At 41.8% G+C, this 26,846-nt stretch overlaps 1 protein-coding gene across 8 annotated transcripts in view; it reads right to left on the bottom strand.

Moving 5' to 3' along the window:
• PUM1 (pumilio RNA binding family member 1) overlaps window positions 1-26,846 on the bottom strand; it is a 131,348-nt gene that overhangs the window by 69,564 nt on the left and 34,938 nt on the right. For 6 of the 8 annotated variants that reach the window (XM_077837703.1, XM_077837702.1, XM_077837701.1 and 3 more), the window contains 2 exons: window positions 5,008-5,116; window positions 2,875-3,053 (listed from right to left, as the gene is read on the bottom strand). In XM_077837703.1, the coding sequence (XP_077693829.1) occupies window positions 2,875-3,053; window positions 5,008-5,116 (288 nt within the window). The remainder of the gene's footprint in view (window positions 1-2,874; window positions 3,054-5,007; window positions 5,117-26,846) is intronic. The other 2 variants (XM_077837704.1, XM_077837699.1) reach the window with 1 other exon arrangement.

Raw genomic sequence — 26,846 nt, forward strand, 5'->3', positions numbered from 1 at the left:
CTGTTACTACTCAAGAAAGAAACCTTGGAGTCATTGTGGAGAGTTCTCTGAAAACATCCACTCAATGTGCAGCGGCAGTCAAAAAAGCGAACAGAACGTTTGGAATCCTTAAGAAAGGGATAGATAAGACAGAAAATATCATATTGCCTCTATATAAATCCATGGTTCGCCAACATCTTGAATACTGTGTGTAGATCTGGTCGCTCCATCTCAAAAACATATATTGGACTTGGAAAATGTTCAGAGAAAGGACAACAAAAATGATTAGGGGTATGGAACAACTGCCATATGAGGAGAGATTAATAAGTCTGGAACTTTTCAGCTTGGAAAAGATGACTAAGGCATGATATGACTGAGGTCTGTAAAATCATGACTGATGTGGAGAAAGTAAAGAAGGAAATGTTATTTACTCCTTCTCATAACACAAGAACTAGGGGTCACCAAATGAAATAAATAGGCAGCATGTTTGTTTTAAACAAAAGGAAGTATTTTTACACACAATGCACAGTCAGTCTGTGGAACTCTTTGCCAGAGAATGTTTGGAAGGCCAAGACTATAACAGAGTTCAAAAAAGAACTAGATAAGTTCATTGAGGATAGGTCCATCAATGGCTATTAACCAGGACGGGCAGGGATGGTGTCCTTAGCGTCTTTTTCCCAGAAGCTGGGAATCAGCGACAGGGGATGGATCACTTAATGATTACCTGTTCTGTTCATTCCCTCTGGGGCACCTGGCATTGGCCACTTTCAGAAGATAGGATAGTGGGCTAGATGAACCTTTGGTCTGACCCAGTGTGGCTGCTCTTATGTTCTTATTACCTTAGCCACCTTATCTTTCAATCATATTGGGACAGTTTTCCTTTAAAGATAGTAAATTACATTCTATGAGTTTGGAATTGTAAGGACATGTATGAAGAATCCTCTGTTTTCATCATAAAACACCACTTAGACCATTCTCCAACATTAGATTAGTTAACAGTTTCCCCGCTTCCTACAAATTTTTCAGATTTCTAAATACCTGTCAGCATCCAAGCCCTACTTCTTTCTTATTAACAGCCAGGGCTCAACAAATTTACCAGGCACCTACTAATTAGGGGCTGACAAAAAAAAGAAACTTACAACGTTTGTGGACGATACCAAGCTGGGAGGGGTCACAAGTGCTTTGGAGGATAGGATTAATATTCAAAATAATCTGGACAAACTGGAGAAATGATCTGAAGTAAATAGGATAAAGTTCAATGAAGATAAATACAAAGTACTCCACTTAGGAAGGAACAATCAGTTGCACACATACAAAACGGGAAAAGACTGCCTAGGAAGGAGTACTGTGGAAAGGGATCTGGGGATCATAATGGATCACAAGCTAAATATGAGTCAACAGTGTAACACTGGTGCAAAAAAAAGCAAACATCATTCTGGGATGTAGTAGCAGGAGAGCTGTAAGCAAGACACAAGAAGTAATTCTTCTGCTCTACTCCACGCTGATACAGACTCAACTGGAGTATTGTCCCCCATTCTGGGTACCATATTTCAGGAAAGATGTGGACAAATTGGAAAAAGTCCAGAGAAGAGCAACAAAAATGATAGCAAACATGATCTATGAGGGTAGATTGAAAAAAACTGGGTTTGTTTAGTCTGGAGAAGGGAAGAGTGAGGGGGTACATAAAAGGTTGTTACAAGAAGGAAGGAGAAAAATTGTTCTAGTTAACCTCTGAGGGTAGGACAAGAAACAACGGGCTTAAATTGCAGCAGGGTGGTTTAGGTTGGAAATTAGGAAAAACTTCCTATCAGGATAGTTAAACTCTGGAATAAATGTCTAGGGAGGTTGTAGAATCTCTCAGAGGTTTTTGAAAGCAGGTTAGACAAACAGCTCTCACGGATGGTTCTAGATAATACTTAGTCAAGTCTTGAGTGCAGGGGACTGGACTAGATGACCTCTCAAGGTCCCTTCCAGTCCTATGATTCTGTGGAATGAGGTTCTGCAGAAGGGTGCAGAAGCTATGTTCTGATAGGAAACTCAGAACAACTAGTAGGAGTGAGTACAACACCTGATATGATAGATGAGGCACCTGTGCTCCACCATACCCCTCCTATATCAACCCTAACTAGTAGATGTCTGGGAGTTTTAGAGCTATTCCCTCTTGGCAGTTTGAGGGTGTAAGATTTCTTCCCACTGCAGTCGGATGGTACTTGAATATACCTTTCTCCCTCCACACAAGCGGGGGGGGGGGGGAGGAGGGGTGGCTAGTTAACAGGTAGTATGAGCTGGCTGCTCTGTTCCCTTCTTTGCCAGAAGTGCATTGTGGGGAGCAGCACACTGGTCGCAGAAAAGAGAACAGTCCTTTAATAAATTCCCGCTATGTAATGTCAGGCTTCAGAGTAACAGCCGTGTTAGTCTGTATTCGCAAAAAGAAAAGGAGTACTTGTGGCACCTCAGAGACTAACCAATTTATTTGAGCATAAGCTTTCGTGAGCTACAGCTCACTAATGTGCAGTGATTTTTGCAACACTTTTGAAAACAGAGAACAAGTCTCATAGCAAAGCATGCTTTACAGAATATTCAAGAACACCAGCATTTAGCCAAGTATTTTTGCACATCATATTTCTAGTGTCTCAATATGGCAGGTGTGTTCACCAACAGGATCAGAGATGGCTGGCCATCTCACTCCTGCTGTATTTCTTTCTTCTATATCCCATTACGTAAGCATGAACAACAACTAAAACGGTGGCTTACCCTTCTTGACATGCTGGTGGATACAACCATAACACCCACAAGAGGTAGAATATCTGTCTTTAGGAAGGAAGTAAAAAACAGCAACAAATGGAGGGGGAAAAAAATCACAGAAACCCAAATTTCAGAATCAGGCACACTTACAAATCCTCCTTTTCTAAGACAGGAATCCCCAGGAGATGAGCTCAACACGTATTCCACCATGCTAACTCCAAGTCCTCCGCTCTCTGACCGTGGCGACAGCACCGAGTTGACATCACTGTTCACATGAAAGCCTTGACCAGGTCTTCTCTGAACCATTATTGGTTGAGAAACAGAATGATCTACAACAAACACATACACATATCTTTAAGATTCATTATTAGTAGTACTACCTTACAACGTCGTGGCCCCATTCACAGACCATGGTACAAACAGAACAGAAACAGTCCCTGACCAAATGACTACGTTTCATTAAAAGTCGATGGGACGTTGCAGCCTACATCCTATTTTCAAAAGTGACTTATGCCTTCTCTATACTACACAATTAAGTCGACCTATGTTAGGTCGACTTACAGCCACTGCCGTAATTACTGCGTTTTTTCATGTCCACACTATCCTCCTTCTGCCAGTGGTGTGCGTCCTTACCAGGAGCACTTGCACCAACTTAAGAGCAGCAGTGTTGGGGGATGAGAGCCCAGGCTCTCAGCTCAGTGAGAAGCTCCCAGCTGGAAGGGCACAGAGCTGACAGGTGATGTAAGTAACAGTGTTTATACAGACACTGCATCAGTCTAACTACATCAACCTAGAGCGCTACGCCTCTCCCGCAGGCGGAGTTATTAGGTCAGTGTAGTGAGGGGACTTACATCAGTGGGAGCAAGGCTGTAGTGTTGACATTTACAGAAATAGGTTGACGTAAGATGCTTTATATTGACCAAACTCTGTAGTATAGACCCTGAAAACTTTATCCTAGAACTCATGGTCTCTTGGCTCAGCACACCCTCCCCTAGGCCATGCAACGTTTTGATGGGGGAAAGAGGCAGACTGGGGTAAATTTTACTGGTGTCCTTTCTGGAGCTAGAGATCTGTCCAGTTGTTTGGAAACAATGCATGAGGCTCAGTGGGGCCTGGGAGCATGCTCAGTATAGATGGAACTTCCAGAAAATTGAGAAAGGGCTTAACATGTTCTGTAGAGCATGTGCAAATGACTACTTCTGTGACTTAGAACTTATCTTTGTGGAAAAGGTATTCAGATTTGGTCAAGGCACCTTTCTGATCACTGGATCATGCCCCTAACAAACAGCTTCAGTCTGCCTACTTCAAACCACAGAGGCACTGGAGCTATTGATTTAAAAAAGTTGATTTTTTTTTTTAAATGTTCACAACACATTTTGCGCTACCCTCAATCTCTGAAATGGCTGCACTGGAGGATTTATAATTGATTTTTAGGCAGCCATAATAATTGCAACTGTTCCACCTATATTATACATGTACACGTGTATGATTTAGTAGATTAAATATCTGAGTGATGATTGCTAAAATTTTCTTTTAAACTATCACATGGTGCACACAACCCAAAATAAAGTGGTAAACAATGGTTTAAGAATGCTTCCCACGATACACATTAGAACAGGAGTTCCCAAATGTTTTACTAAGGCAACACACCATACTGTGTCTTTTTTTTTTTTTTTTTTTTTTTTTGAGACCCACCATTACATATATGCACTGTAATCCTAATCCTGACCCAGTGAAGAGGGGATATCCTGTAGCAGATTGGGAGGAGAGTCAAGTGAGGTGGAGAGCGAACCCATCTCACACTCACTCCACCGCAGTGGCTCCTGTCCCACAGGGCTCAGCTCAATTCCCCGCTCTGGACATTGCAACCTGGTGCACAAAGTCACAGTGTCACTCAGGTTTGGCCCAGCCACCCCTCCATCACATCAGAAAGGCCAAACCTGAGTGGTTGTGTGATCCTATGGACTAGGCTGTAACGTCCAGAGTGCAGAACTGATGGGTTAATCTGGCCCTGATGACAGATCTAAAATGTTCCTGCAACACATTGGTGAGTTGGGACCCACTGTTTGGTGAAAACTGAACAAGAATGTGGATTTTCTTATATTCAGAATTATTTAAAACCTATCTATTTCTACTGATCCTTTTGTGATTTTTTTCATCTTTTTGTTAACTTCAGTTTTACACAGGACTGGTATATGAATAGCTATAATCAGAGACAACCAGGTTTTTGACATATTTGGTAGCTGTGAAATTCAGAATTAGCCAGCTTGCTGAGGAAGTTACCTGATGTTCCCCAAGCACTGTCTCTCCACTGATCTCCTAGAAATATCCCTTTTGGTCCATCTTTGCTTGAATCATCAGTTTCCCAAAACTTTTTACCTGGCAACAGCTGCTGCAAATAAAAAGGAACAAACATGTTTAATGTTAGCATAAAAGTGCAAGTGTAAACCATAAACATTTTCCTTGTGGAACCAAAAAAAATCAGTCATGTTAAAACAAGCTGATAGACACTTTACAATCAGAGTGCTTATGCTTTCCCAAGGTGAGAGCGATGAAGCGATTGTGACACCCTGTGGAAGCATAGAGTAACTCAGAAAAATAGGAGGGATCCTATATGCATCAGCCCTTTATGCCTAACACACACACCCCATCAGCACTCACACATTTCTATGCATGAGAGCCATTTGTAACAAATGTTAGTAAGAAAGATATGCTCTCATCAGAAGAGCATGTTTTAATGAATCAGAATTGCATCTGAATTGTATATAGTTACCTATAGAATCTTCACTCCAATATGGGGGACTGGGAATTTCCATCTCTCGCATGCAAATATTGTGGGTCTGATCTCATAAGGTGCTCTGCGCCCTCAACTCCCAGTGCATTCCATGGGAGTTAAGGGTACTTAATACTTTGGCAATATTTGTAAACAGTGATGAGAGTGAACAGTTCTAAGCCACTGCTTCTGCACAGCTTATGTTATTCTGAAAAGGTGCTTAACTTTTCTTCTAATTCAGGGGCAGCAGGACAGAAAACTACCCTCAGGTTAAATCAATTCCAGGAAAGTGTAGTGACAGCAAAAAGGACAAACTTCACAAACATATACCAGGCATAACAGATGCTTTTTAAAAATAGCAGTTCCATACGGCAAACATCTGCCTTATGGCAACTACATATGGCAAGACGAATTCCAAGTGCTGCTTACGTGCCTTAGATAGTAACAGTACAATCTTTAAATTAAATCCTCTGTCTCAATGGGAGTGGTGTGATTCAGAGAGAGAGAAAAGTAGCACAGTCACAGCAAGGAGTTCAATAAATAAGCCTATCTGCTGAATTCGGGACAGAATGGAAGGAGCTGGAAGATTAACAAACACTTGAGAATCTCTCATTTAGATTACTGCACAGTACGAACTAGAAGGACTAGTCAAAGTGTCCTATATATTAGAAATGCTAAGCAGCTCAAGTCTATATAATTTAGCAGAAGGTTTGTGTTAACTCAGGGTGTTACAGGATAACAGAGCCAATATTCACTCCAAGACAAAGAGATACATTTGATGAAGCAAGCTTAAATATGCATAAGCAGCTTTTAAATCTATATTTGGGGGGGGAAGGAAGAAGCAGCTATACAACTTTTGTTTAGTATGTATTTTTAACTTAAAGTCTTATCTGATTCAGATACACATTTTAAAACAATCTCTCCATGACAACTGATACTTGAAGGTACATGGATTTGGATATCAAGAGTAATAGGTTGCACAAAGGACAGCAAAACAGGTACTATAATAAAACTGCTACCTCACCTATGAAAAGCAGAATTCCCTATGCTGCACTGCTTTAAAAGTTACAAAAGATAAGAAGGTAGGTTATATTCAGATACATAATCAACAATCAATGATACTGTGGAGTATCTAACACCAAACAACACTACTGTAAGTCCTTGCTTACAGACAGCCCCCGCAACCCGAAGCAAATACTCACCAGCAACCACGCTCCACACAACAGAACCACTAACCCAGGAACCTACACTTGCAACAAAGCCTGTTGCCAACTCTGGCCACATATCTATTCAGGGGACACCATCATAGGGCCTAATCACATCAGCCACACTATCAGAGGCTCGTTCACCTGCACATCTACCAATGTGATATATGCCATCATGTGCCCGCAATGCCCCTCTGCCACGTACATTGGCCAAACTGGACAGTCTCTACGTAAAAGAATAAATGGACACAAATCAGATGTCAAGAATTATAACATTCATAAACCAGTCGTAGAACACCTCAATCTCTTTGGTCACTCGATTACAGACCTAAAAGTCGCAATATTACAACAAAAAAACTTTAAAAACAGAATGAAATGAAACACTGCTGAATTGGAATTAATTTGCAAACTGGATACAATTAACTTAGGCTTGAATAAAGACTGGGAGTGGATGGGTCATTACAGAAAGTAAAACTTATTTCCCCATGTTTATTCCCCTCCTCCCCAGATGTTCTTGTCAACTGCTGGAAATGGCCCACCTTGATTATCACTAGAAAAGGTTCCCCCCTCCCCCGCTGCTAATAGCTCACCTTACCTGATCACTCTCCTTAGAGAGCATAAGCTTTCGTGAGCTACAGCTCACTTCATCGGATGCATGAAGTGAGCTGTAGCTCACGAAAGCTTATGCTCAAATAAATTGGTTAGTCTCTAAGGTGCCACAAGTACTCCTTTTCTTTTTACTGTCTTGGTGCCATGGCAAGCCTATTATAGAAGCTACACTGAGAAGCAACTGAATGAAAGAGACCATTACAGGATCTGCAACCACAAAAGAATGATTTCTGAAAGTAAGAAAACAGATGGAAGGACACTGGCCAAGCAAAACTGAACCCTTTAGAATCACAGAATCATAGAATATCAGGGTTGGAAGGGACCTCAGGAGGTCATCTACTCCAACCCCCTCTTCAAAGCAGGACCAATCCCCAACTAAATCATCCCAGCCAGGGCTTTGTCAAGCCTGACCTTAAAAATATCTAAGGAAGGAGATTCCACCACCTCCCTAGGTAACGCATTACAGTGTTTCACCACCCTCCGAGTGAAAAAGTTTTTCCTAATATCCAACCTAAACCTCCCCCACTGTAACTTGAGACCATTACTCCTTGTTCTATCATCAGCTACCACTGAGAACAGTCTAGATCTATCCTCTTTGGAACCCCCTTTCAGGTAGCTGAAAGCAGCTATCAGATCCCCCCTCATTCTTCTCTTCCGCAGACTAAACAATCCCAGTTCTCTCAGCCTCTCCTCATAAATCACGTATTCCAGTCCCCTAATCATTTTTGTTGCCCTCCGCTGGACTCTTTCCAATTTTTCCACATCCTTCTTGTAGTGTGGGGCCCAAAACTGGACACAGTACTCCAGATGAGGCCTCACCAATGTCGAATAGAGGGGAACAATCACATCCCTCGATCTGCTGGCAATGCCCCTACATATACAGCCTAAAATGCCATTGGCCTTCTTGGAAACAAGGGCACACTATTGACTCATATCCAGCTTCTCGTCCACTGTAACCCCTAGGTCCTTTTCCACAGAACTGCTGCCGAGCCATTCGGTCCCTAGTCTGTAGCGGTGCATGGGATTCTTCCGTCCCAAGTGCAGGACTCTGCACTTGTCCTTGTTGAACCTCATCAGATTTCTTTTGGCCCAATCCTCTAATTTGTCTAGGGCTCTCTGTATCCTATCCCTACCCTCCAGCATACCTACCTCTCCTCCCAGTTTAGTGTCATCTGCAAACTTGCTGAGGGTGCAATCCACACCATCCTCCAGATCGTTTATGAAGATATTGAACAAAACCGGACCCAGAACCGACCCTTGGGGCACTCCACTTGATACTAGCTGCCAACTAGACATGGAGCCATTGATCACTACCTGTTGAGCCCGACAATCTAGCCAACTTTCTATCCACCTTATAGTCCATTCATCCAGCCCATACTTCTTTAACTTGCTGGCAAGAATACTGTGGGAGACCGTGTCAAAAGCTTTGCTGGGGAAAGCCTGCACAAGTAGCAGGCACAGAACAAATTTAAATAAACTAATGAACAAAATGGAAATTAGAAGCACTGCTGTTTATAATCACAAGTCTTAATCTATATAAACTCAGGGGGCAACAGGAATTATTGTACATGATTCACTCCCCACGTACCATTACCACTGAACAAATGCTCCAAAGAGGTGGTGCAGAGAGAGGAGGAAACAAAAGCACCATCATGCTGGAGGTGGAAAATACATCAAACAGATCACACACGCAAATCAGAGGATACAAAAATGAACTAACTTGCAAGGAGCCTCAAGGTCCAAAATATGAAGTGTCCAGTTATATGATGATGTGCACCAATTGGTGGCAATGCCAGATGGCATGGAGTGCTCTGGGTCCCAGCACAGAGACCTGTTGGCTCCAAGAGCCTTTAAAAGGGTTGTGATTTTCCTACAGGAAGATTAGTGTACCGCACAGGAACACAGACAAAACCTCAATTTCTCTATCTTGAGTAATGAAAGGCCATGCATCAGAATGGCACCCAAACGGGACATAAATATAGATAAATCTAGGAAGCTGAGACTACTCAATGGTATTGCATTTCCTCTTTTACTGAAGGCATGCACTTCGGTAAGTTCTGCCATAGCCCAGCTTCTCCTTCTACCTCATCATGCAGCCAAAGCTTTCCTTTTTGCCACTGTCTTGCCACAAACAAATTCAGTTATGTAAGAAGTCATGCTTCTGAATTTGAAAGACCAAGATAAGCTATACCCCACAGTTCTTGAAACACTTACCACTTCAGTCATCATTAGATATTAAAAATCCTGCAGTATCTCCACTACTCTTTAAAACAGGTTAACTATCTCTATCAATAGTGAAATAAAGATACATTTGAAGTGCTTTGTAGTACTGTACATACTATGAAATCAGACTCTGAAAGGCTCCTTTTAGCACAAGAGGAGGATTATTTCCTTTCCTAGATTCAAAACCAAGATGGTATAACACTATCGGATATTGGCTTTCTGCACCAGAAATTCGAAAGTCCCAGTTCTCAAGAACCATACTTTTAATTGGATTCTCCTTCAGTTCAATGTATGAAGCCCCACTCACTTCAATATGGTTTCTATCTTGCATGTCATTGTCTGGCCAAGACCACTTATCCATTTAATAGTCTCCTCTGAATTTTCCAATTTACTCTCTCCCATTTTCAGATACAAGGCATTCCCCCTTGCCAAAAATTTAATGATCTCAAAATTAGCATTCTATTTGGTGGCACTAGCTCCCTTTTTCATCTCCTTCCTTTAAATACAGTGCAACTGTAGAAGGCAGACACCTTGCTCTGTTTGCACCCGTAGCTCCATGGGAAGAACATACCCTAGTTTTCCCTTTCTGGTCCTTTATACTCTGGTTTAACCCCTAATACAACCAGTGACTATCACAGTTGGTAAGTGGCAAGGGAAATATCTATCCAAGAAGAGTATTAGGGGGACAGTATCAAACTTTTTAAAAAAAAACAAACAAATGAGTTTGTGGGTGAATCTAGGTCTCAAAAAGGTGCTGGAATGACAGCCTTACAGACTAGTCTTAGTTATTCACACTACAGGTGAGGAACAGGAAGCAAAAGTGCGAGCAGACCCCATGCTGCCCTCCAACGTGCTCCAAAACTAATCTGGAGAATCAACTCTAGGGAGGAGAAGACAGTTCACTCTCCACGGCCCATGCAATCAATCGTTCATCTTTCTGCTAAGAGAGAGTCAAACAACTGGGTCATTTGTGGAGGTGGTTTTTGTTAAATGGATAATTTGTCCTCTGGAACTGGACTAAGCCTAGGTCATTTCAGACAGACGACAAGAAGCAGGAGGGTAGAAACTTCTGATCACTATAGTATACCAACCAGCAACCTAGAAGCAAAATGGTTCTTTATCCATTTTTTAAATGTCTTTATGGAGACTGAATGGCTCTCTTACAAATCCCTTGAGATATTTAGTTCCCAATAACATAGTCAAAGCAATTCTCTAATCTCTGGAATATTACTTGTATTGCAGTAGTGCCCTGAAGCACCTAACACGGATCCCCTATAGTGATACGTACTGTACACATCTGTATTTTTTTTAAAGAAGTCCCCAGCCCCAAGAGCTTACAATCTAAACATAAAAAGGAGTACTTGTGTCACCTTAGAGACTAACAAATTTATTTGAGCATAAGCTTTCGTGAGCTACAGCTCACTTCATCGGATGCATTCAGTGGAAAATACAGTGGGGAGATTTATATACATAGAGAACATGAAACAATGGGTGTCACCATACACAGTGTAAGGAGAGTGATCACTTAAGATGAGCTATTACCAGCAGGAGGGCGGGGCGGGGGGGAGTTTTGTAGTGATCATCACTACAAAAGGATCCCCTCCCCCCTCCTGCTGGTAATAGCTCATCTTAAGTGATCACTCTCCTTACACTGTGTATGGTGACACCCATTGTTTCATGTTCTCTATGTATATAAATCTCCCCACTGTATTTTCCACTGAATGCATCCGATGAAGTGAGCTGTAGCTCACGAAAGCTTATGCTCAAATAAATTGGTTAGTCTCTAAGGTGCCACAAGTCCTCCTTTTCTTTTTGCGAATACAGACTAACACGGCTGCTACTCTGAAACCAATCTAAACATAATTAGGCAACAGGCACAGAAACAAGGTGGTGTGTGGGCGGAGGAGAATTAACAGAGTACAACTTGCAGCTGCTTCACCATCTTCTCTGTGTACAAGTAGTAGTAATTCCAGCACAGATAAAGATAGTGTTAGGGGGGTGAAGCATTTACAAACAGGGCAAGATTTTCCAAGCCTTCCACTAGTGTTGTGTGTTAAAATAGTCATTAAGTATCTACTAGCCACAGATCTGAAGGAATTTATCGGCTGTGTCTCTCCTTCTGCTTCCACCACCACCTCAACTCATCAGAATTTCCAGTACAGAAAAAGACTATTGCCCAGCCACACTGAGAATCAAATTTCTCAGATGAAGTGAAACAGAGTTGCTAAATTAAAATTCAGCTGCAATGAGCCACTCATTTAATAGGATGGTAACTGTAAATGTAATATGATGCAGTGTTCTGAATAAACCACACCCCCTGTGACGCCAAAGGAAGCGAAATAAGGCAGAGTGTGGGCGTGCACACGCATGAACTAAGGAGACAAAGGAGAATCACATAGGCTATGCTCTTTCAATAAAATACTCTTTGTTGGTTTACAATGAAATTGAACACCCTTCAGGAGCTTCCAGTTGCCAGATTTTTTCCACCATGGAGGTTACATAAAATGTAGTTTCAGAGTAACAGCCGTGTTAGTCTGTATTCGCAAAAAGAAAAGGAGTACTTGTGGCACCTTAGAGACTAACCAATTTATTTGAGCATGAGCTTTCGTGAGCTACAGCTCACTTCATCAGATACATGTATGTAGTGTTTGGTTCAGCAAATTCTCTATTTACACCTTCAGAAAATCTGCTTTAAAAAATAATCAGTTTAAAATACTGACTTAAGAGTCAAAAGAGAAGCACTTGTGTTTAAGAAAATTGCCAGTTAGTTGTTGGAGTCATAATTTTTCAGGTCACTTTAAATACCAATACTCCTAAAAACAATCTCATCCTCCAGAACAAATGGGACTGTAGCCTTAAGAGCTGGCTTTTTTTTTACCCCCAGAGAGAAGTATTGTAAATGACTAGGTTCAACCTTTGTTGAATTTTTAAGAGGTCAGTGTCATTTTGTCTTTTTAATGGAAGATAAATTAGTTTTAGGATCAAAAATTAGATTCTTAATTTTAATGTTTGATATTTTGAACTTTCAACTGATCTTTTAAACGCTGTGGATTAATGAAAACCTCTAGTCTTTTTTTTTTTATATCAAATTTAATATATTTTGCAAACAACTTACAAATCGCAATTACACCAAGCCATGCAATTAAACAAGTGGGGAGGGAGATTTTTACACTATGAATCATTATGTGTTTAATTTTTCTCAAATACAATTGCATATAAACATCTCGGCATGCCTGTCCAGTTAAAGGTTAGGAGTAGGGGAATACCCTTATGCAGTCCAAAACAACAGGTTCTTAAACACCATAGCAAGCGATCTTTAGTCACAGAATCACAGAAATGTAGGTCTGGAAGGGACTCTGATAAGTCACCTAGTCCAGTACCCTGCTCTGAGGCAAAACTAAGAATTATCTAGACCAGCTATTCTCAAGCAGAGGTCCGCAGCCCCCTTGGGGCCGCGAGCAGGTTTCAAGGAAGCCACCACACAGGGCAGGCATTAGACTGGCTAGGGCCCAGGGCAGAAAGCCGAAGCTCGAGTCCCTGTGGCAGGGGGTCTGAAGCTGTGGTGGGGCTGAAAAAAACCCATTTGTTGTGGCACAGATGGACCCCAGAGTTTTTATACCATATTGGGGGGAGCCTCAGAAATACAAGGGTTGAGAACCCCTGATCTGGACCATTCCTGAGAAGTGTTTGTCTAGCCTGTCCTTAAAAATCTCCAACAATGGAGACTCTAAAACTGCCCTGGGCAATTTGTTCCAGTGATTAACTACCCTTATAGTTAGGAAGTTTTTCCTAATGTCTAAACTAAATCTCCCTTGTTGCAACTTAAGCCAATTACTTCCTGTCCTGCCTTTAGTGGATAAGGAGAACAATTTATTGCCCTCCTCTTTATAACAACCTTTCATGTACTTGATTGAAGCTTATGTCCACACTCAGTCTTCTCTTCTCCAATCAAAACTAACACAAGTTTTTCAATCTTTCCTCCTAGGTATATTTTGTAGATCTTTAATAATTTTCGTTGCTCTTCTCTGAACTTTCTTCAATTTGTCCATATCCTTCCCAAAGTGTGGTTCCCAGAACCACAATCAAAACTTCAGTTGAGACCCTATCAGTACTGAGCAGAACGGAAGAATTACTTCTTGTGTCTTGCTTACAACACTCCTCTAATACAGTCCAGAATTATGTTTGGTTTTTTGTTTGTTTTTTTGGCAACAATATTACATTGTTGACTCACTGGGTAATGGGCCTACCCTGTCCCTGATCTTCCTCTTGCTTCTAACTTATTTGTAAAATGTTTCCTTTTTTACTCTTTATGTCCCTAGATTGTTTAATCTCATTATTTATTTAATTTCATTTTACCATTTAAATTATAATACTTTTTTTTCTTTTAAAAAATAAACCTTTTTAGAACAACATCTGAATTTAATACAAAATCTGTTAAGGCCTAAAATTATAATCTCTTAAAACATTTAAATAAAAAATAAAATATGCTAAATCCATGAGCCTCTATCAAAAAAAAATTAATTATAGACTGTTTTTCAAGAAACAGGAAAAGAATCGGGGGGAAAACATCTAAATTTTGAGGTCAAGTTTTATAAATAGGACACAATAGGTCATATACTGTAGTAAGGGCTTGATCCTCTGGGGGGCCCAAGGGCTGTCCTACTGGGTGCAAGAGTATCATCACAGACTTGGGATCTGGCCTCTGACTTCAGGAGACACCATCATGTACCTGATTAAGATCATCCACTGAGCACACCCAGGTGATCTCATGCTCCTATTTTATAGCCTCTCCCTTTCTCAGCTGACTGGCTCAGTTCTCAAAATTGTGAATATTCATTCACTATTTTCTAACATACTAAAGAAGCACAATTAGTAAGAGTCTGAAAATATTAAGCTATATATTTGCTTAAAATAAATGTATATACTTATAGTGTGCCCTCCTAAGCAGTAAAAAGATATACCAAATCGAGCGTAAAGGTACTATTTAGTTGTAAATCAACATGTTTTAATGGTTACATCTACAAATGAGAATGCATTTGTGTTTAGAAAAGAACTGAGGTACAAAAGAAAAGTTGCTTAAAATCAATGATTTAAATCAATCCACCTTTTTTCTTCAAGAACTTTACATCCCAAAGTGTTTTTTTTTATAATTTTGAAGTGAATCACAAGCTCGGCCTGTACAAAATACTGATACAAACGTTTTCACTGACTATCACTCAAACAACCTTCTCTCTGCCTTTGTAGTGGTTATCTGCACAAAGTTGCCTAGTATTAACAGAGCATACCAAAACATCAGAACACTGAAGAACAGTCCTGCCTTCACATGGAGATTACAGTATCTGTTTTTGTTCAACGTGTGTAAAATCATTAGAATACAGCATTTAACAATTTGATGGATGATGTTAAACAACTCCTCCAGCCTCCAAGCTATCAAGAGCTGCTGTACCCAAACTTAAAAATGGCTTGGCAACAGACACAGCTATTAGCAAGGTGTAAAATTAAGGAATAGGCTTTGACCATAAGAATTTTTTCATGTAAGTGCTTTCAGTTGTGATAAAGAATTCTCTCAAGGAAAATCATCCATTTCTGATCAGCCCTGCAGTACGAAAGTTCAACAGGTAAGAAGCAAATCTCTGAACAGAAAATATTTGAAGTTTTAAATTAAAATGGGCCTGAGTTGAGCATGGGAGCCAGCCAACTTGCTGAAAAAACATAACTTATACTTCTATTGTATTCTTTCAGCGAATCAAAGGTCATTGCACAATTAGGCTAACACCAATAGTTGGGCACAGTTAAGGGGCAAACGCATTTCTTTTAACTTAGTTTTTTTAAAATGGCAACATGGAGCATTTAAAAAGGTTAAAATGAAGTATAATTCCACACTTAAGGGGTATGATGACGTAAGGATTCCCACTGATACACGATTATAAACTGGGCAAATTAAGTAAGTGATTTAGATATTAAGCAAGTAGGCTCATATTGTGACACAAGATGGTGATGCCATTTGAGAGACTATAGTAGCAGGGTGAGAACACCATGGAAAATCCCACAAATAGACGCTCTGTCCTTTTATAGTATCTTGATCATGGTTAGAAAACTCATACATAGCATTGCAAATTTACTGTTTTACAAATAGAGTCAGATATCACCTGCCCTGAAGAGGCTGCAGTCTACACAGCACTTTAGTGAGGGGAGTACAACATGCTTTACAAACTAGCCAAACTTCTTATTTTTAAGGTGTCCATCATCATGGTACCTAAGTGCCGGTCACAACTAAACTAAAACCAGCATTTGCGTCCATCTCCTAAAGGATAATTAATTTTGGAGAGTACAGGAAAGTCATTACTGGAGAAGCTTTAGCAAAAAAGGGGAGTTTTGCATTCTGGTATGAATACAGACAGGCTTGAGCACATTTTGGCAACGAGTTTATTTTTGGTGCCCCCACTACTGAGAATGCTCTTCATTAATGGAAATGCAGCATCTTGTTTGAGGCCTCTCCAGATGAGTGGGTCACAAACGGGGAAGTAGTCTTCAATATCTCACAGCCATTGTTGCTTAACAGGTTTGCGGCTGTGTGCTGTTCCAGTTACAGCTATCATGTAGTATAACCTTTAATGCCAAATACAATGAGTTGCAGTACAGCAAACTGGAGGTGGCAAAAACACAGATCACAGTAGCTAAACCCTTGTCAGGAAAAAGTCCAAATCTGGGAAGACATTCCTCACCCACTTGTGTCTCCAACATTACGGAGGGGCCCAGCATGATCCCAAGTCTTCGCACTACTTTGACAATTTGTGAGCTGATACTTTCAAATTGTTGGTGAGGTTAGAGTATTGGTAAGGTCCTCTAAATGCTTCTTTGTTCCCATTATCCTTGTCTTCCTTGGATTAAGTTAAAGTCGGGTGCTTACCTGTGTGTTTCTTTTTGGCATTGGGTTATCTTACTGCTGGCAGAAACTGCATAAATCGAGGAAGCTGCATGCAGCTGAACATAGTCTTCATACATACTGGTGGCACAGGAGACCATGACATCTCACACTTCCTCTAAACCATTCCAAATATTCAAAATGAGAAGAGCGGTGTTTCCTCTAAGCTGCGCAGCGGCCCAAGAGTCAATCAAGTGAAGCGCACATCTGGCGACATGTGTTCAGGTGCCCTTCCCCACGCTGCTCTGCAGCTGTGCTGCTCCGGCCCTCTGCCTTGGAGCCCCTGGCCAGCTGCTCCTGGGACCCTCCTGCTTGCTGTGCAGAACAGGGAGAGGTGGGGGGCGCTGATGTCAGGGGCAGGACAGAGCTACTGGCAGCTGTCACAGCCTGAACTACCCTTCTGGTGAGTGCCGCTGTGCTAAAAGAGACAGCGCACAGTCTCTCAAATTTCCCCAGCAGCCAGCACGGACACACAGTCTCTCTCACACTCACCTCCCAACACATACTTGTATTATTGTTGTTACTTCTTCGTAATTCCCATAATGCACGTATATTCTCTGTAATTTTATTCTTTCCAAGAGATGTTGTTTTAGTTTTTTGACTGCTCTGGGCTTCTGTGTCTTTGCACACTCCTAGTTCTTCTCCCTTACCAACTGCTCCTTCAAGATCTCCTTTAAGTGACTCTTCGGCCCAACAGATATGGGGAAAGAAGGTAAATCAAAATGGGTGCAGACTTCCTTTACATGTAAATGGTTCTCGGTATGCTTCCTAAATGTCCTTGTTTTTATTAAAACATAACAGCACAGTGTAAGACAAAGCACCCTGACAAATCTAAATAAAAACAGAACAGATGTAGATATTAGGGGGGAGGAAAGAGGTGCCACAGTGCTCTCAGAAGATGGCCCTCCACAATGATGATCACTCCCACTAACCAAAGAATCCAAATCTCTAGCTTTCGGACAGAGTGCAAGGCTCACTTTTTCCACAGGTATGTGACTGAAGGGGAAGTGTTAAGGATGATAATTTTGTTTATGGGGTAGGGGAGGGGTGGAATGAAGTTGGTTTCAGTAGGTGGGTTTTGAAGATGGGTAAGGTTACAATGTAGAAGAGAAGCGTGTTTTTAAAATATCCTGCACCTCTACCCCAATGAAGCAGCAATGCATGTTATGAATTCAAAAACTATGTATTGTCAGGTTTTGTTGTTTTAAAAATTATGACAAGACATTAAACTCTCTCATAATCTCATTATGATGTCTTGGTTTGTATACAGCAGATGTGGGCAAACTACAGCCCATGGGACCGTCCTACCCAACCCTTGAGCTCCCAGCCGGGGAGGCTAGTCCCTGGCCCCTCCCCTGCAGCCACACGGGCAGCACTCTGGCCCGCCGCTCCTACTGGGCAGCGTGGCTGGCTCTGGCCAGATGGCGCGGCTGTGAGCTCCTGCTGCTGGTAAGGGGGCAGGAGGTTTGGGTAAGGGAGCAGAGGGTCCTGGGGGGCAGTCAGGGAGTGGGGGGCAGTCAGGGAGCGGTTGGATGGGGTACAGGGAGGGTTGGGAGTGCGAGACTGGAGGGGGGGGGCGCCTCTCAGGGGACAGGGGTGTGGACAGGGGTTGGGAGGGCAGTCAGGGGACAGGGAGGGTTGGATAAGGGGGTGGGACCCTGGGGGGCAGTTGGGGCGGGGGGTCCCAAGAGGGGGCAGTCAGGGGACGAGGAGCAGAGGGCGGTTGGATAGGGGGTGGGAGTCCCGGGGGGCTGTCAGGGGCGGGAGTGTGGATAGGGGTCAGGACAGTCAGAGGTGTTGGATAAGGAAGGGGCGGTTGTCCCAGGAGGGGGCAGTCAGGGGACAAGGAGCCGGGGGTGGGGGGGGGAAGAGGTTTGGAGGTTGAGGGGGGCAGTCAAGGGGCGGGAAGTGGGAGGGGGCGGGGGCCAGGCTGTTTGGGGAGGTACAGCCTTCCCTACCTGGCCCTCCATACAGTTACGCAACCCTGATGTGGCCCTCGGGGAAAAAAATTTGCCCACCCCAGTATACTGGCTTCAGAAAACTCCTCAAACGAATTAACACAAGGTGCTGATGAATATTGCTACAAAATCCATATAGAGGGGAATAGAGGCAGGAATAGAGGCAGGAGGAAGGAAGAAGCATTCAGTGCCTTCTTTCCCAACAGAAGAAAAAGGGGCTGTCTCTTACTCATCCTTCTCTTTCTGTGAACTTGCCAGTCTTAGCTCAGTGTGCAAACAAGTGTTAATGAGCTTGCATTTCCTGCAGATGACATTCAAAAATCAGGAACTTATAATCTGAACATTCCTTCTTTTCCTCACACATATCCCAAACATTAGTTTCTTTTCTTTTTTTACTATTATTTGTTTAGATATTTTTGTCAGTGTTCTCTCCTTCACATTCAATAGAAACACAACGCAAACTAACAGCATCAAGCTAGTACAGTGTCTAAGAAAAAGAGAAGTGCAGTTTTCTGCATAGCTCTAAAGCCTTTATATTAAAAACAGACTCGTCTATAAAGTCAGTGCATGCAGCCCTGCATTGATCGCAACTAACCCAATAGGGCTGACTCAAGAAGCGGTGGATGTGCACTAGCTTCATCAGGGATACTGAAATACCGCTAAGAGCTGAGCTGGTAAACTGCTGCACCAAAGCCAGAGTATGAGAAAAGGAAGCACAAACATATACATAGTGGAGAGGGAATCTTGTGGCCAGATCTGACTAGGTAAACAAGAGCAGTGATATCAAACATTAGTCTTTGCTTTGACTAGAAAGCAAACTGAAGTGACCTCCCTCTCCCAAACCTCACACTTCAATTTGTGGACTAGCTCAATGCCTGAACAGTGCACTCTGTGAAATTTCTACAAATGTCCTTACTAACATAAGACGTTGTAAGAATACAAACTGTTATTATATAGAGACCTTAGCACTTGGAGGAAAAAAAACAAGAGAACCACCATTTGGAGGGTTAAGATGAAAACACCAACCTCTGACAACCTATTTCCTCAAAAATACTGTTAAGCCCCAAATTATGTAACATGACCATATATACAGGAATGTCCTTAGATTTTTAGTCAACTGACTAATATGGTCAGATATCAAATAGAGGTGTAGCACAGGTGTTTCCTTGGTCTTAGCAGATATCCTCAAAATGTCTGTGCACTTCACTAAAGACAAACATCTTAATCAAGTGATGTACTAAAATAAATCTATGTATGTCCTCACTTCTAGTAATTCATCTTTGAGATTTTTCATACCACATGCAATGGATATTAGCAGTTCCAAGTCCAGTCTTCAGAGCACTTAGTAACATAGATCTCTTATCATTCCTTCTTCCACTGTCTTGAGCCAATAGTACTACAAACTAAGGCCTTAACCCTACCATCTGACCCGTGGGAGTGCAGCCCCAGTGGCTTCAATGAGCTTTCATACTTGAGCAAGGGCTTGCTCACACAGATCATACTGCAGGATCAGGACCTTGCTAAGCAGAAGAGAAGTGTTTTCTCCAAGGTGATCCTTTTAATGGAACTGGGGGATGCCTTTTCACTTGGGTCACAAATTTGATGTTGGGGATCAGGAGGACGAATATAAATAAGCATGATCTTTACAGATCGGCACAGAAAAAGGGAGGCTCTCAAACATGGTGGTTCTTTCGCTGATCATGTAATTTTAAGGTGGACTCCTCACTTATAGCTTTTGATGGATTTTCTCTGGAGCATTCAGAATGCTCTTTTAAATCCAGTGGATTCATCCATAATATCCTGAGCAGCTACTTTTTAAATCCAAGTTGCAAAGATTTTTAGAAAAAAGAACAGGAGGACTTGTGGCACCTTAGAGACTAACAAATTTATTTGAGCATAAGCTTTCGTGAGTTAGATGCATCCGATGAAGTGGGCTATAACCCACGAAAGCTTATGCTCAAATAAATTTGTTAAGTCTCTAAGGTGCCACAAGTACTCTCTTTTTCTTTTTGCAGATACAGACTAACACAGCTGCTACTCTGAAAGATTTTAGAAGATCAGAACTGCTTTTGGTTGTTGGAGGAGGAGGGGGGCTCTTTTTCCAGGGCTGGGAGAGTTTGCTAGATTTTTTTAAATTCTAAATTTAAAGGAAGAAGTTCTAACATCTCAAATTCAAGTTGTTTAATCTTTATTTACATGCAAATATTTATCTGTTCTAGTTAATCATTCACTGCCACAACTGTCTCCAGCTAGCATAATTTTTTTGTTGGTCTTCTAAGAATCTTCAAACATTGTTTTGTAAGACAATGAGTGTGTTTTGGCCTTTTGATAAACCAATGTACGGTTTCAGAGTGGTAGCCGTGTTAGTCTGTATTAGCAAAAAAACCCAGAAGTGGGTTTTAGCCCATGAAAGCTTATGCCCAAATACATTTGTTGGTCTCTAAGGTGCCACAAGTACTCCTCGTTTTTTTTCAATGCATTGTTGGAATCACTAGCATAGAAGTATCCTTATGTTGTTTTAAAGTTTGCCACTTTTCAGCATGGTTACAATCGAGAAAAGTTTAACAGCTGAATAACATGCACAGATGAAAACATTTTATAGAATAAGGAGAAGGAATCCAACTGGGAACACATCTAGCGTGCTTTAAAGCCAAACCACACCTCCTGGACTCCTCTCTCAACACTCACTGTAACCAAGCGAATTGATATTCTCTAGATTCCAAAGAATCTGACTACAGAAAGGATGGGAGAAAACAGAGATACAGATCGAATTTGCATTCAGTTCCAGCTTTTCTGTCAAGGCAGGAAATTTATAATCAGAACTAGATCAGCACAAGAAAAAAAAACACCAGTGAAGCAAAAGCATCGACTGTGCTAAAAACAAGTTACAGATAAGCTAGACGCAAGAATCACCAACATCGAACACTGCATCATTTGCTTTGGTAATAATGTGGTTGTAAAGTGAGCAAACTGCTCTTAAATTGAGTAGATGAAGGAGTTAAGTGACAGAGATTCATTCCTGCAGCAAAAGTCAAATATCTAGATTCCTAAAGGTATGGAAGCTCAGGACTTAAATTTACCCTCCTGTTAAAGGGTCAGATAGTTTCGCAGGTGGAGAGAGGAGCCTGCAAGGAGCCTTCCTCATGCCCTCTTGTGCAGCCCACTGGTGTGTGCCTAAGGGATACATGATGCCCCAAAGATTCTGGGAACGAGCTAGGACCATGAACCTCTTTCCTTGAGAGACTGGATCAGCCTCTGGCACGCCAGTCTGCTTGGGTGGGATTGTGCCTTCTTAAGCACTACTTCCCTGCACTCCTCATTGGGCAGAGAGGTTCTACACAGAGCCATCGTGGGCCTATGACCAAATGGCACAATTTGGTCAGATGGGTCTTGCAAAACGGATAAGAACTCTACTCAGAGAGCACCCACACAACACTGTTTCCTGATCTTTATGAATAGTGGATGGAGGGACCAGACCTCAAACTAGTCATGTGAAAGTCACTAACACAGCACGTTTAAAAAACACAGAGATGGTGTAATTCGGGAAGCAGCAATATTTTATTCTGAACTACTACTGTATGGAACTACAAACATGCATTTTTACCCTATGTCATTCAACATCTGCAAAGGGATGGGGAAGAGCAGCCATTTACAGCCTCCCAAAGAGGGATCACAATTCCTGGGAAGATTGAATTTAGCAACTGAGAAAACAACATCCAATCACATGACTTTAAAACAAGCATTTTAGGGGCTGGGTCAGTGAATCTGTAATGAGCTATTAAGCTTCTGCAATTCAAATTGGTTGGTTTAAATCCACCCCAACTTGATAGTGACTAAGAGCTACAACAGGCTGCTAAACAGCTTTTAACCAGTATGTCAAGTAAGTTTGGTAGCCTATTGGGAACCGGCTGGAAAGAACAACCAGTATCAACATTCCAAGATTCTCAGCAAAGGCCAAGGACTGAATGGGCTGTACAGACTGAAGTATACTTCTCACAGTCCAAGGTAGTCCCTGCAGCTACACTGATGGAGCTGTGCAAGAGAAGCTTGGGCTGGTGCTGTCCCCCTTCTATGGCTACAGAGCTGCAATTCTGCACTTTTCACAACATACCAAATGTAAGAAGAAAGGTATTTTGAAGAGTAGCATTTGTCAAAGCAAAATGGAATTGTCACTAAAGGGTCACCAATGGAATCTACAGCCTCCATGGGACTGGTCTCCACAACAGACTAGAATGGGTGTGGACAAGCAGAATGATTTTTAAAACTTCCTTGTGTTAGTGAAAGAATAAAATTTAATGAAAAAAGAAGCCACTACACACTAAAGCTGCCTCTTCTGGAATCAGAGTAGCAGCCGAGTTAGTCTGTATCCACAAAAAGAAAAGGAGGACTTGTGGCACCTTAGAGACTAACCAATTTATTTGAACATAAGCTTTCGTAAGGTGCCACAAGTACTCCTTCTCTTCTGGAATGTATATGTAGTAGAGCTATACTACAGAGTAGAATTGGTAATATTGTGTATATCATCCAAAGTATTTCTGCTTAGCTTGAGGAAAGTAAGTACTTTTCTTTTTTGATGTCTGTATACTGACAAAAAGAAAAGGAGTACTTGTGGCACCTTAGAGACTAACCAATTTATTTGAGCATAAGCTTTCGTGAGCTACAGCTCTAAGGTACCACAAGTACTCCTTTTCTTTTTGCGAATACAGACTAACACGGCTGTTACTCTGAAACCTGTATACTGACAATAGTTCAAGGTGGAATGGGCAGGATTTTTGTAGTTCCATACAGCAGATTTCAGCATATTAGCTGCACGTATGGACTGGATGATGTTTGTAATCCAAGGAACTTTGCCAGGGGGACTTTTTGCACTGGAACATATTTTAAGATCCTCTGAGGACAGGATCAGACTTTATGATTTATCTTATTTCCACTTAAGAGCTTTGTTACTTGCCTCTTGCAATGATTCAAACACTGAAAATACCTTGGAACAGCTATCTTGGTGTGTAGCTCTGTTCTTTGAGTACTATACTGAGCATAAGCCTGTTGAATCATTTGCTATTTTGCAGTTTTATTTTTGAATAGGTCTATCTACTTTCATACTGGGTATCAACCTCACTCTGGTATTTGACCAGCAATTGAATGCTGGGACTAGTTGGGAAGCTTGATGAACTGTTCTTATTTATCACATAACTAAAATGATATGGAGAGGAGTGTTCGACTTATGAGGAATAGTTAAAACTAAACATGCACTGTTTGGTTAAGCAGCACCTACGTAGGAGGGAGGGGACAGAGAATGGTCTACAAATATATTAAAGGTGCAAACATTAAGGATGAAAAGGAATTATTTAAAGACGTCACAAGAGGACAAAACTTCAGGATAGAAGAATTCCCAATGAATGTTAGGAAAGCTTCTAGGGATGTACTGTGCTATAAGAGTCTAAGGCAAGGGTGGGCAAACTTTTTGGGCCGAATGCCACATCTGGGTGGGGAAATTGTATGCAGGGCCGGGGCGCGGGAGGGAGTGCGGTGTGCAGGAATGGGCTCAGGGCAAGGGACTGGGGCAGAGGAGGGGTGTGGAGTGCAGGAGGGGGCTCAGGGCAAGGGTGCAGGAGGGGTGCAGACTGCAGCAGGGGGTTGGGGTGCAGGAGGGGTGCGACAGGGGGCTCAGGGCAGGGAGTTGGGGTGCAGGCGGGGTGCGAGGTGCAGGCAGGGGGCTTAGGGCAGGAGTTCGGGCTCCAGCCTGGCACTGCTTACCTAAAGCAGCTCTGGGTGGAAGGGGCGCACACCGGGGACGGGGCAGGCTCCCTGCCTGTCTGTCCTGGCCCCATGTTGCGCCACTCAGGGAAACAGCTGGAACCATGTCCGTGCAGGGCCCCGGAAGAGAGGAGAGGGGGGAGCAAGGACACGCTGCCCTTGCCACGCCTTCAGGTACCTCCCCCAAAGCTCCCATTGGCCACAGTTCCCCGTTCCCAGCCAATGGGAGCTGGGGGGTGCCTGGAGGCAAGGGCAACACACAGAGCCCTCTGCCCCCCTTATGGTGCCAGCTGCTTCTGAGAGCGACACGGGGCCTGCGGCACCATGGGGAGCAATCCCACGGGCCGGATCCAAAGCCATGATGGGCAGGATCCGGCCCACGAGCCGTAGTTTGCCCACCCTTGATCTAAGGGATGTAGCAGAAGCCCAACTGCCTGGGGTATTTAAAACCTGACTGGACATAGTTCTAGAAAATGTGCTGAAGAAAAAAAAAAGTCTTGCCCTGGCTGGAGAGGGACTAAATGGAAATCAACTTTCAATCTATAATATGTGATACAGTACATCTATGTAGACTGTGGACCCTCACACAGTCAATACCAAACAGAACATTATGACCAACAACGAGACAAGTGTACATGTTAAAGCTTTCCCTAGCAATGCTCCCCTACTGAAAACCAACAAGAGTGTGGAAGATCACTGCAAATAGCTGAGCTGTTCAGCCAGGGAACAGAGACATCAAAGGCATTACAATCTGAGGAATAAGCAAGGTGGATTTTTTTTTAGAAATTAAATATACATTATACCTAAACTGCTAATCCCATGTAGCTGGCATGGATAAAGAACAATAGCACACTGTGCAAAGTTCTTTTGTAAACAGCAATATCATTCTCTTTACAAAAATTAAGAGAGATCAGAATCAGCAAGCAGGAAGCCTTGATTTATATCTATCTATTTTAATCTCTTTTTGCTTCTGTACTTCATTATTTTCATAAAGAAAGGTCAAGTTTCATTGGCTGGTAATCATTAAAACATGTTGATTTTCAACTAAATACAGACTTTAAACTAATTTTTCCCCTAATTAGGAGGATATACTATATCTGTACATGTTCTTTTAAGTAACTTCATAGCTTAATATACATTTATTCTTATTCTTAATATTTACATTATGATAGAGAACAGTGAATGATGCGGTATTTATTAAATGATTAGTGCCAAGATCATTTGGATGGAAACTGGAATTCAATTAAAATGCACAACCCATTTTTAAATGATGTTAAATGTGCTAGATATGTAATATTTATCAAAACACCTAGGTTTATTTGGTCCTGCCTCAGCACTGGAACTGATGACCCCTTCCAACCCTAGATTCTATGATTCTACATTTTACGTTTAAAACTGATTTATTAAAACAAAATATTTATATTTAGCAAACTGAAATTATCCCCAACAACCATGTCCTTCAAGATTTAAGAATTAGCAGATCTCATCCTCACCCCTCCATTTTTATTCAGATATTTGAAGAGGAAAACAGACTTTCCTGCTTTTTCCAACTCCAATAGGTCACTCAACTTTGAATGAAGTAGTGATTGAATTGAAATAGCGACTGAACTGAAAATAAATATTCTCTCTGCACCTACAGCTATAAAAAAACTGATTTGGCTCTTCAAACTCTGGTTCCAGGTGCTTAGACAGACATTTACACCTGTTCAATAACTTGACTCTCTTTAGAACTCTGGCAGCAAACATTTACTACTTGAATAACTGAACTGAATTTAAATTATTTTAATAGGATTATAATAAGTTCAGGCCTTAACATAGGTTGTCTATTTCAAATTTAATTCTAAATAAACCTGTATTTTGGGTTTTTTTAAGAATCATCGATTTTTATCCACTCTGACAAGAACACTGGCTTGAGGAGCCAGCCAGCCAACTCACAAGACAGAAGAGAAAATAAACTGGTCTTTGAACAACAGAAGGAATATTAAAGTGAGCCAGAAGAGACCGGGAGAGCAAAACATGTTTTGCAACTAACATGGACACTTAAAGTTGGGCTGGTCATTTGCGTTGTTACATTTCACACCATGTCTGAAGCTAGTAATTCTACATTTCCTCTTAGGATACAAGAATCAAGTAAATTATTATTACTTTTTTTCATTTAAGACCTGATAACCTTCTTTCTAACTCTTCTGCTGGCATTGGTAAACTCACAAGAGAACTTTTTACCCACACAACTTCATGGACTGAGGATCGTTTTAGTGGAGGGGGGAATCTTGCTTTTTGCCCCAGTTACCACCCTTGACATTGCCCCTTCGCCGTGTTCTTATTAACTTACACAGAAATAGACACCCATCAGTTTTGAAGCATGAGGTTAAGATATCTAACAAGTTTAAAGCTGCAAGATCTCCATGTATAGCTTTTTAAACTTCATCACAATAGCTAAAACTGCCTATAGAAATGGAGAACAATCACTTACAGAGAAAAAAAAAGCAGCAGCCTTGGTTATGTTGTCTATTAATTACCTGTATACCTAAAAGGAACATGGGACAAGTGTATGATACCTCGTAGCAAGACATAGGAACACAGGCCATACAACTGGAAGGGATCTCTTGGGTCATCAACTCCAGTTCCCTGCTATTGCAGACAAGCCCATCATATAAACCCCTTCACATAAACTA

The sequence above is a fragment of the Eretmochelys imbricata genome, chromosome 19 (assembly GCF_965152235.1).
Source record: "Eretmochelys imbricata isolate rEreImb1 chromosome 19, rEreImb1.hap1, whole genome shotgun sequence".
NCBI lineage: Eukaryota > Metazoa > Chordata > Testudines > Cheloniidae > Eretmochelys > Eretmochelys imbricata.